The sequence below is a fragment of the Nasonia vitripennis genome, chromosome 1, assembly GCF_009193385.2.
Source record: "Nasonia vitripennis strain AsymCx chromosome 1, Nvit_psr_1.1, whole genome shotgun sequence".
Taxonomy (NCBI): domain Eukaryota; kingdom Metazoa; phylum Arthropoda; class Insecta; order Hymenoptera; family Pteromalidae; genus Nasonia; species Nasonia vitripennis.
Window position 1 is genome coordinate 10,951,590 of NC_045757.1, and position 10,848 is coordinate 10,962,437.

At 36.6% G+C, this 10,848-nt stretch overlaps 4 protein-coding genes across 15 annotated transcripts; 2 read left to right on the plus strand and 2 right to left on the minus strand.

The window, feature by feature from the left end:
- Positions 1-93: 93 nt before the first annotated feature.
- Positions 94-4,782, minus strand: LOC100117389. Of its 6 annotated transcripts, XM_008216892.4 has the most exons (7): positions 4,616-4,782; positions 2,204-2,912; positions 1,365-2,120; positions 760-1,273; positions 549-684; positions 421-477; positions 94-349 (listed from the first exon to the last, which is right to left on the minus strand). In XM_008216892.4, exons 4-7 carry the CDS (start codon positions 1,128-1,130, stop codon positions 200-202), a joined length of 714 nt encoding a protein of 237 aa, XP_008215114.2. In that variant the 5' UTR covers positions 1,131-1,273; positions 1,365-2,120; positions 2,204-2,912; positions 4,616-4,782; the 3' UTR covers positions 94-199. The 6 variants fall into 6 exon arrangements, with proteins under 6 accessions (XP_008215114.2, XP_032455693.1, XP_008215131.2 ...); XM_032599802.1 differs by lacking the exon at positions 1,365-2,120 and having other exon boundaries at positions 2,696-2,912; positions 4,616-4,759; XM_008216909.4 differs by lacking the exon at positions 4,616-4,782 and having other exon boundaries at positions 760-1,270; positions 1,365-2,570.
- LOC100117358 (TBC1 domain family member whacked) lies at positions 231-4,631 on the plus strand. 3 transcript variants are annotated; one of them, XM_032599778.1, is made up of 7 exons: positions 1,723-2,024; positions 2,167-2,318; positions 2,409-2,633; positions 2,751-2,919; positions 2,989-3,556; positions 3,627-3,896; positions 3,977-4,631. In XM_032599778.1, exons 4-7 carry the CDS (start codon positions 2,768-2,770, stop codon positions 4,094-4,096), a joined length of 1,110 nt encoding a protein of 369 aa, XP_032455669.1. In that variant the 5' UTR covers positions 1,723-2,024; positions 2,167-2,318; positions 2,409-2,633; positions 2,751-2,767; the 3' UTR covers positions 4,097-4,631. The 3 variants fall into 3 exon arrangements, with proteins under 3 accessions (XP_031785703.1, XP_008215148.1, XP_032455669.1); XM_031929843.2 differs by lacking the exon at positions 1,723-2,024 and adding an exon at positions 231-372 and having other exon boundaries at positions 2,167-2,633; XM_008216926.4 differs by lacking the exons at positions 2,167-2,318; positions 2,409-2,633 and having other exon boundaries at positions 1,686-2,024.
- A 46-nt stretch (positions 4,783-4,828) lies between the features above and the next one.
- Positions 4,829-8,956, plus strand: LOC100117323 (merlin). Of its 5 annotated transcripts, none has more exons than XM_008216862.4 (10): positions 4,829-5,128; positions 5,284-5,425; positions 5,513-5,642; positions 5,720-5,925; positions 6,005-6,232; positions 6,320-6,529; positions 6,638-6,744; positions 7,230-7,359; positions 7,434-7,769; positions 7,852-8,956. In XM_008216862.4, exons 2-10 carry the CDS (start codon positions 5,327-5,329, stop codon positions 8,227-8,229), a joined length of 1,824 nt encoding a protein of 607 aa, XP_008215084.1. In that variant the 5' UTR covers positions 4,829-5,128; positions 5,284-5,326; the 3' UTR covers positions 8,230-8,956. The 5 variants fall into 5 exon arrangements, with proteins under 5 accessions (XP_008215084.1, XP_032455620.1, XP_001601599.2 ...); XM_032599729.1 differs by having other exon boundaries at positions 7,882-8,956; XM_001601549.6 differs by having other exon boundaries at positions 4,988-5,128; positions 6,320-6,744.
- LOC100117281 (peroxisome assembly protein 12) lies at positions 8,902-10,732 on the minus strand. Its single transcript, XM_008216884.4, has 5 exons — positions 10,343-10,732; positions 10,174-10,282; positions 9,913-10,088; positions 9,464-9,835; positions 8,902-9,406 (listed from the first exon to the last, which is right to left on the minus strand). Exons 1-5 carry the CDS (start codon positions 10,460-10,462, stop codon positions 9,209-9,211), a joined length of 975 nt encoding a protein of 324 aa, XP_008215106.1. The 5' UTR covers positions 10,463-10,732; the 3' UTR covers positions 8,902-9,208.
- Positions 10,733-10,848: the final 116 nt, after the last annotated feature.

Genomic DNA, 10,848 nt, shown 5'->3' on the forward strand with positions numbered 1-10,848 from the left:
ACATGAACGTACCAGTTTATATAGAAAAGTAAAAAATATTTATCGTCATTATTAGATGCAGGATCCAGTAATTCAATATTACAAGAAATTAAGTTTAAGTCAATAATAAAATAGGTACGTTTCAGTACATCAACAGACACATTTTCACAGATATATTTACAACGAAAATAACTACTTGCAAAGTTTAACATTGCACACTTCAGAGATTCCTCAACTTAATTTTAGTCTTGTCATTGGGGTGAAATTGAATAATATCTGCTTCTTCCAAGAAATTAACAAAGTCTAGTACATCAGGTGTAACAGTGATGTAGAGATCGTCTCCACCTTTGTTTAATGCTCTTGTGAGAACCTAGAGATATTGAGATTCAATGGGTATGTAACAATTTACAAAATTAAATTTAAATATTCTATAATACTTACAAAAAGTAAATTTTGAAATGCTCCATTATTTGGGAATAAGGTGTCAACAACAAATGCCTATTAAAAGATTGTACATTTTTTAAAAATTTATTCATGTTTTATCTTAATGCCCTAGCATAAGTACTTACCAAATCTTTCTTAACATCACCAAAAATTTGCTTGGTAACAATCATTTCAGCTTCAAAATTAGTTGCTGCTTCCTTATCACCTGAATTCAGGGATGCTTCTTTTATTAGTTCAAGTGCAGTTTGTTTCTTTTCCATACTGTAAATATTTATAATTTAATTAAAAACAAAATACATCAACTGTGGCTTTAACAATAACATTGAATGCACCTACTATGCAATATCACTTTCTAGCTCTGCAATTTCTTCGTCAGTAATTTTATCCAGTTCTTCCATCGCTTGGACTTCATCTTCCAAACCTTTAAGAGCTCCAGAATAAAAATCTGGTGTATTATGAATGGAAAGATCCTTAGGCTGCTCCTGTGCGACAAACTTGGCTAATGATTGGGCAAACTTATATCTCTTCAAGAGAATCTCCTCCGGTGTAACATTTGGCTGGAGTGTCCTGACTTTGTTATTCTGTACAATGTCAATCAGCTCCTTGACTTCCTGTTCCTTCTCGCATTTAACATCTTTCAGATGCTCATAAGTATCTTCCAAAGTAAATTCCACTGAACTCATGTCAGCGTCATCGCCAGATGCCATGTTTTTCACAAAAAAATTCTCAATTCACTGAGTCAATATTTGGACAATGATAATCTCGACGCCACGGTATCATGAATCCAAGTTTTCCAAAACATTCTCCAATAAATATTTTCGCAAAAATCTCCGTTCTCTCTGATCCACTTCTAAAAAACAGGGGAAAGAATTGCGATTAAAAATAGATGTCAAAAAACCAACCTATTCATTATAATTATCTCAGTAGCAAGCCTCTAATACATCCGAGCTTCTCGTAATGGACCCTGCACTCTCTGCAGTCCTTCAAACGAATGTCGAGCGCGCGTGCATCAAGAGCATCAGCGTCTCCCTCCCCGATATAAAATGAGATCTACATATGCAGGCAGCAGGAACAGGAAGCTAGAAGAGCGCGGGCTGCAGCAGTCCGGCTGCTTTTTTATCTTATAGCGCTGCATCGCCGCTCTCTGCAATGGGCGACGTCTGCTCGTACCAATTCTATCTCCGTCCTTCTTCCTCCCTCTCGACCTACCTATCAGCTGTCTCATTCGCTCCGAGAACAGACCATATAGCTGTACATCACACAAGTCTCGCTTCGTCGCTGCAGAAGTCAGTCCGTCCCGAGTCCCGAGGCGCTCTCTAAACTAAACACTCGCGTACGGCGTACCGCAGCTCTATAGCACACATACACATATGGAGAAGAAGTGTGCGTGGCGCGTGCACATCAGTCGCTGTTTATCGAGTAGCTGATTTTCACGCACGCCCATACGCAGTCAGTCCTACGCGCGAGACTCCGCTCCGACGATGGAAAGCCGCGTATGTGCGTAGGTCTGCGGGAGTAGTAGATCCGTAGGTAAATAAGGATCAGATTGGAAGCGAGTGTGTGTTGTTGGGAAACGAGATAAATGGAAGGTGGAGTTTAAAGTGAGTTTATAACTTTACACGTCTATATCTGCGATTTCGGAACGCCTAAATCTGCTCGCTGATAATTCTCATGCTTAAGAGTGGTAGTGTGTGTGTCTATACGGAAGGAGAGAAAAGATTGATGGTTAATTGTTGTTTTAAGGCGGAAGGAAGAGCTTTGAAGAAGCTGTTGCGCTTACCTGACGACGCGCAGCGTGTATAGAAAAGAGAAGACAGTCGCGGATCAAAATCTCGGCGTGTGTTTACATGTTGTACCTATATCTATCTACGAACTGCAATCTAACCAAAGCATTGGTAAACAATCGATTATCCTTCGGAAAATTGTGTGTCTCTGGCCGAGTGCAGGTTGGTCGGGTATAAAAAGGTCTCGCGTGTCCATTTTAGGTGTTCCTCCGCTGACATTTGATTTATTATCGCATTCTCATGCATACCTATACCATCGGCGCCTAAAGGGACACACACTGTAATCTCCGTTGGCGGCACACGACCTGCATACGCGCGTATTTACGCACAGTACACGCGCGGAGTATGACCATCGGGACAACTGGGCCGCACGCACTTCCTCTTTAACTAGTTTACTCGCAGCGCTCCGGCCTTATAAGCGACCGAGTGAGTCTGCTTGTTTACGTTGCCTATACTTTATCAATTGCTTTTGGCTTTGGCGTTATTACTTATATTGATAAGGCTACGTGCTGGAGAGGTTTTAATGGACTGGTTTGCTCGTAGAAAGTCAAGAAGATGCCATGGCTGCCTCGGCGACGCGCAACGCCGAGGAGGAAGCGGCTAACGTGGAGTCGGAGTCCGAGGGAAGCAGCATCTACCAGTGCAGCTCTGTAATATCTACCGTACCGGACAGGCATGGGTTTCTTGGTGGCACGCAGTACAGTCCTGAAAGGTAGAGTTTATTCTTGTAAACATTTATCTGTGCAATGCAAGGTTTTTAACTGATTATTTTGGTTTACAGAAAACAAGCGATACCCCCAGAAGTAATTCTCAGGAGAGAAAGAAAATGGATTCGAATGCTGAACAAATGGAGCACATTTATGAGCACAAACTACAGAAAAGTCAGAGAGCGTTGCAGAAAGGGCATTCCTCCGTCAGTTCGACCTAGAGCATGGTTGAACCTCTGTGGCGGAGCACTGCTGCTGAAGGAGAATCCAAATTTGTATCAAGAGTTAATAAAACGTCCAGGGGATCCAAAGTACATTGATGATATTAAGAAGGACCTTCACCGTCAATTTCCACATCATGAAATGTTTGTGGAGAACGCTCCTGGACAGCAGGAGCTGTTTCAAATACTGAAGGCTTACTCAATATTAAATAGCAAAGTTGGCTATTGTCAAGCACAAGCACCCATAGCCGCGTTTTTACTGATGCATATGCCAGCTGTTCAAGCATTTTGGTGTCTCGTGGCTATTTGTGACAAGTACCTTGTTGGATATTACAGCCACGGAATGGAAACTTTACAACGAGATGGTGACATTTTGTTTGCTCTGCTTAAAAAGGTTTCACCTGTAACTTACAAACACTTGGTAAGTTATGAATAGAAAATTGGAAGACATTGTAAATCTTACAAAAGAGTATCAATCTTTTCTTTTTCAGAAAAAGCAAAAGATGGAGCCAATACTTTACATGACTGAGTGGTTTTTATGTGTCTACACACGAACACTTCCCTGGGAAAGCATTCTCAGAATTTGGGATATGTTCTTATGTGAAGGAGTGAAAATCATTTTTAAAGTTGCTCTTGTCTTACTGAAAGGAAGCTTGGGCAGATCTTGGCAAACGAAAAAATGTCCCACTATGTATGAAACGTTACAAGTTTTAAAAAACCCTCCTCAGCAGATAATGGAAGAAGACTACCTTGTATATCATGTAAGTACAACAATGCCACCAATGACCATAAATCACATAATTTGTAAACAGTTAAAAATCATCTGTTTATTTTATTCTAGATACAAAAATTGAATTTAAGTGAGGAAGATTTTGAATACGAACATCAACGACAAATTATTAAGCGCAGAGCAAAGGACCAATCTCAACATCAAGGTGGTAATAATTGGACTAGTTTGTAAAAACGCACATTGGTTTTGTTAAATCGCAACAAACGTGTATGAGTCGGCGTGCCTTTTCCTCATTCCCACAAGTCATATCATGAGATAAAATGCAATTGACGTTGACGTTGAAAATTTCCAAAAAGGGTCGTGCAATTTTTCCACGAGCTAAAAACTAATTAATTTTCCATATTCGAGAATTCCATATTTTTTACAAAATATATAGTTAAAGCATTTCTTTAAATAAGTTAGATTGGAAAAGACCTTTTCTCTGTCACCTTGGTCAAGGTGAGCGCTGAGAGAAAAAATGTAATTATTAGAAGAATGTTGCCATTATTCTAAAAAATGGTGAGAGTGTGACTTACTAACATAAACATAATGATAATCAAGTTTCAAGTATGATTGTTATACCGTCTTTTTCCGTCGATATTTATGTATATGTACAAAATAGCTCTTGTATGATGTATTTTTAAAAAATATATAAATAATATGATATTGTTATATATAAAAATAAACATTGTCAATAAAATTGGTACATACATTGCTTCCAAAATAAGATAATAATTCAATTTATTTTCAATTCGTTCGATTATATTTGCAAAATTTAAAAATACGTTCTTTGAACATTATCATGAATGAATGAATACGAGACTCCTAGTGAGAATGCGTCTTGCATGTCTTGCCTCTTGCCTTGCCAAGCCATCACCAATAATCCGCTCTGACTATATATATGTAGATATTATATATAGGCTTGTTTTAGTTCACAACCACACATACAGATGCCTATATTTGTCGAGTGTTATAAACGTATATACACATAGAGTGCGCGAAGCGAAGGAAAAATGTTATTCTTTTGTAAGCTCTAATGACTCTTTCTCTCGGATAATACAGTGTACGACAAGCCTTGAATTATCATAACACCCAGTGCATTATTACGTGTTTTTAATCTCTCCCCGCCCGAGCGAGAGATGACCAAATGGACGGCTCTAGAACGAGTAGCGCATACACACGAACGTTTGGCTGTTCTTGATTTCATCTGATTATAGGTTAAATGTATGTTTATACTTAGATTTTAGTTTATCTAATTAAAGAATTTCGCCTTAATTACCCATGATTATCTTCGGCATAGAACGAATTACGAAATGATGACGCGCTCGCGTGCTCCGAAGTCATTGTTGGCTGTTGATTCGAGAGACTTTGATTTATAGTTTCAGCGGAGGACGACGATGAAGATGACAAATGTAGCACACAATGAAGAATAAAATGCCACAATTCCGTAGGAAAAAATCTACCAAATCTTTTCCTGTCAAAGTTTGTACTCTAGATGCCGAACTAGAATTTAATTTAGAGGTTAGTTTGCTTGGACATTCAACAAGTATTTACAATTTTTAACTTGAAGACTGGTGGGTATCGAGTGAAAATAATCTCTGCTTTCAGTGGCGGGCAACAGGAAGGGATTTGTTTGATTTAGTATGTCGCACAATTGGTCTTCGAGAAACATGGTACTTTGGTCTTCAGTACGAAGACTCAAAAGGTTTCATATCATGGTTAAAATTAGACAAAAAAGGTTTGTTATTCAAATTCTAAAGTTATAATCAGACTAAGTTTAATTGATATGGTAGCAATAACAATGACTTACTGCAGTTCAAGATCAAGGTATTTCGCAACAGTCAACCACGCCATTCATGTTCCTAGCCAAATTTTATCCAGAAGATGTGGCAGAAGAACTTGTACAAGAGGTGACGCAGCATCTGTTTTATCTCCAGGTTAAGCAGGCTATTCTTTCTATGGATATTTATTGCCCACCAGAGGCTTCTGTATTATTAGCTTCTTATGCTGTACAAGCAAAGGTTTGTTGATTTTTTTTAGAAAATAAAATGTCCTACCCATAATGTTTGACCATCAACATCAATCCGTTGTTAATTTTAGTATGGAGATTATGATGAGGCATCTTATCAACCAGGAATGCTCGCTAGTGAAGATTTACTGCCACAGAGAGTTATTGATCAATACCAAATGACTCCTGAAATGTGGGAGGATAGAATTAAAATTTGGTATGCTGATCATAAAACTATGTCTAGAGATGAGGCTGAAATGGAGTATCTAAAGGTTGCGCAGGATTTGGATATGTATGGTGTTAACTACTTTCCCATAAGTGTACGTATGAAACTTCAGTTTTTATTACTGTTTAAATGTTGAGACATCAATAATACTACTGTTACTGTAAATACTCATTTACTACAGAATAAAAAGGAAACCAACCTTTGGCTTGGAGTAACTGCTTTGGGACTGAACATTTACGAAAAGGAGAACAAGCTGACACCAAAGACGACATTCGCATGGTCGGAGATCCGGCACATAAGCTTCGACGACAAAAAATTTATCATCAAGCCGGTCGACAAATCATCGCCGAACTTTGTCTTCTTCTCGCAGAAAGTTCGCATGAACAAATTGGTAAAGAAAAAGTCTGATGTTGGGCGCTGGGTGAAGGGTGGCTTACAGGTAGCTTTAGGTATGGACGAGCGTAATAGTGACAAGGCTACTCGCGCCTTATTTGTTAAGATTCTGGACCTGTGCATCGGCAACCACGACCTGTTCATGAGACGACGCAAGCCGGATTCCATGGAGGTGCAGCAAATGAAGGCGCAGGCCAAGGAAGAAAAGTCTCGGTAATGTCTCCTGCAATTTTTCTTATCAAAAGCTTTTTGTCTCTGCATTGCGTGAGTACAGAATAATTTCAATTTTAAGCTTACGCTTATTTTTTAATCAAAGGCTAACAACGACGTAAGTTACTTATGCCACACTCGTTTTCATCATTCGTGATACGAGCGCTTACATTTTTTATTTAACTTCAAGTTATAAACTTTATTTTTTATATATTCGATAGCTACAAAGATTATATTTATATATGCATGTTGTTACGCGAATTTTGCGTTTGGCTTTGCATTGAAAGTCAAATTTGATCTCATAATAAAGCAGGTTTAAAATATCTGAGGCAATTACTAATAATCTATAGAGTCTTCAACATAAAATAAATTTAAAAAGTGAACTAACGAAAATCAAATCTGAGATTAATGAAACCAGTAGAAATGTTAGTTCAAAGTGGTGATTCGCATAATTAAAGCCCTTTAATAAAGGCAGTTGTTTTTATTAGGCGACAAATTGAAAGGAATAAGCTTGCTCGAGAAAAACAACTCAGAGAAGCTGCAGAAAGAGAAAAAGCAGCAATGGAACAAAGGCTCTTGCAATACCAAGAAGAAATAAGACTTGCTAATGAAGCACTTGTAAGTCCCTTAATTTTTTTTTATTGTACGCAAATATAAGTTTTTTGTTTATTACCATTTTCTACTTGCCACAGAGACGTTCTGAAGAAACAGCCGATTTATTAGCAGAAAAGAGCCGCGTAGCTGAAGAAGAAGCTATGCTTTTGAGTCAAAAGGCATCTGAGGCAGAGCAAGAAATCACTCGAATCAGGTTAAATAACATGAAAACCGAAGAGGAGAAGGTCCATTTAGAGCAAAAAACTAGAGATGCGGTTCGTCTTACAGAAATGTTAGTACAAGAGTCCGAGAAACGAGCCCTAGAGGAGAAAAAATTAAAAGACGAGCTTTTGCGAGCTCGGATAGCCGAAAAAGAGGCAAAAGAAAAATTATTAGAATTTTTAAGCAGAAATCATTACACTTCAGCAATAGCGGTAAATATCACATTTTATGAAATCATTTAATTTATACAAATAGCGATGCACCGTTGACAATGGAATCGATATTTCGTTTCAGCCTGTACCGAATCTATTTCCATCCACACAGGTACTTCCTTCCGATTTGCAAGCAGATTTGCAAACGCTTCAACTGGACTCGGAACCCTTGTCATCTGAAGTTAATTGTTACGATTTGATCGTGGATGGAGACGCTGATCAGCTTTCTTTAGAAATTGAAAAAGAAAGAATCGATTACTTGGAAAAGAGTAAACATTTGCAAGAACAATTACGGGATCTTCGAACTGAAATCGCAGTGCTGAAAGTTGGTGAAAAACAATGTGAACTAGATCAACTTCATGAAGAACAGGTACGACTTGGGGAAAACAAGTATAGTACACTGAAGAAAGTCAAGTCAGGCTCAACGAAAGCCAGAGTTGCCTTTTTTGAAGAGTTATAGTTTTTTAAAAGTATTCGGCGCTATAATGTTTATATAGCATGCTTTATATGTTTCATAATAGTGACTACTCTGGAAAATACAATCAATAGCTGTTTTGCTATTCTGGCAATTGTGAAATTCTGTATTATACGTATGATGTAATTAGATATATTAATGTATCTGCATATCGTTTGGAAAGCAAGACGCAGTGACTTAGGCTGTGGTATCCATACGCATATGAAATCGCACACTATTTGAAAACTGCGAAATAGAAATTAACATACTCATAGTTATTTTGATATAGAAGTTTAAGCTTTTTATACTAACTATCGGTTTATCTATTTTTAATTTTTAAAACGGTTACAGTAGGTAGGTCGTTTTGGTAAGCGTATTTATTAGGGAGTTTATGAGTCTAGTTCGCAAAATTAGAGATAACTCATTTTTAGATTGTTCAATAAGTGCCTCGCGGCGTCTTAACAATTCTCGTTTGACTGTGCCTTTTAAAATTGTTAAAATACGTATATAAATTATAAATATCTGTGCTCTATAAAAGACGAAATTTATTCGTCTTATATATACTTGTATTTACCCTGACAATATATTTTGTTATACTTTGGAGAGAATGACTGAGATGATAAGTAATGTGAGTCCATTAAATGGTGGACATAATTATGTTAAAAAATATCAAGTGCCTTACATTATATCTTACAAAAGTCAATTTTAATCAATAAAGCCTATGAATTATATACAAAATATCTTATATTAATCCATCTTCCTTTCCTACACCAGTCGTGTATTTTGTTCCCCACATTTATCACATACTAGTTAAACCTTGTATATTAACAATTCTCACTAAGGTAAATGACGTTATAAACATCATGTTATTTTTAAATCTTGTTTGTAGAATAATCATTGGGTCCTTCCATGTATATTAAAAATATCTTGAACTAAACTAAGTTTGAGTCTGATATCCTTCAAAATTTTCAAAGTAATTAAAAAATTATTGTACATAAAGTCTAATAAGATGATCTTCTTTGGCTGGATATCCAGTAACTGGACATTTTTGATTCTTTCTAACTTCTGTCAAGATACAAGTATAACAGTAAACAAACCCAGAAGTAGATATTGCTGTGTGAATCCATGGTGGTTTTTTACAAATAGGACATATACCTTTATATTTTTTTGCAAATTCTGGAATCTAAAATGAAATTTCGTTATCAAAACAGTTTGCAATATAATTAAAACTATTGCTAACCTGTGGTGCTGGTGGAACTGGCAATGTTGTTAAATTGAAGTTGTGATAATGCTCTTGATTCCACCATTGAAGAAATTGAAGGAAAAAGGCACTGACTTCAATGGAGCGAACAATTGTCAGGCGAATCACCTCCAATCCATCATTGGCACTAAAGTTTCCATGACCTAATTTTTTGAGTAATTCAATCAAACCGATTTCTTCATTGTCTTTTGCATATGTCAAAGAAGTTGAAAGTAAACGCAAAGACAATGTTGGATATTCTGAACGATTAGACAAGTACAGTAGATATTGGTATAAAGTTAAAACTTCTTTTACTGCTCGAACAATCTTGTAGGTTTTGGAAATATGAACTTTCCATTTGGTTTGTTGTGCCTAAAAATAGTAATCTATAAATGTTTTGCAGCATAAATTTATAGGAAGTTGAATGGCAAACGAAACTTTTATCTTACAGTGTTTAAGTCAAGGTTTTGATTTTCCCAATTTTCAATTTTTTTTTGCAAATATGGAAAAACGACTAAAATGATTAGTGAAAAATTCAGCCTCTTTTTATCAAGATTCAACTGTACTTTGGAATCTTTCAACACTATACGTTTTAAACCATAAAATGTCTCAGAAAATGAGGCAGCTGCAAAGACAATTAAAATTCAATCTATTGCTCTTGTGATAGATAATGCTGTAACAAATTTATGCATCTGGTATATAATAATTACAGTAATTTTTGAGGTAGTAGTGTTGCAGAGTTGAGATCAATACAAGATAAACCTCATCCGACCACTGATAGAGCCAAGCATACTTGTCAGGATTCACTGATGCTATAAACTAAAAAAACGAAGTGAATACAAATTTACATTTAAACAAAACCATTGCTAATATACATACAGTTATGATTTTTTTTGCTGCAGGTTCAAGTGTAGCAGCAAGTGATTTCTGTGCAGCTATTTCGAAAATCGAAGGTTTGGCGAACACAGTTCCCGTAAGATGAGCTCCTCGTTCCGCCATAACTTATCGCGCTTACTAGGTTCTATTTTACATAACACCTAATTTACATGAGCTTTTTTATTCGAGCTAAACTTTAAATAAAAAGATTTAACGAATAAAGAAAAAATGCGGTTTTGTTTTCGTCATGTTTAAAACATAACCTTCTGCAAGTGACCTAACTTATCTTACAGCTGCGTGGAATAACACACACACACACACACTTATAAGGTGAAGTACTGAAATCATTCGTGTGATGGCTCGACTCGACTGATCCTGCGACTACTTATGTGCATAATGCATATATTTCATTATAATACGGCGAAGTAGAAAAAGCCGTATATTGTCAGACAAACACCTATTCTATTTTATTTCAAGTTATTCATGCAATAAATTATTAGGGGAAATGC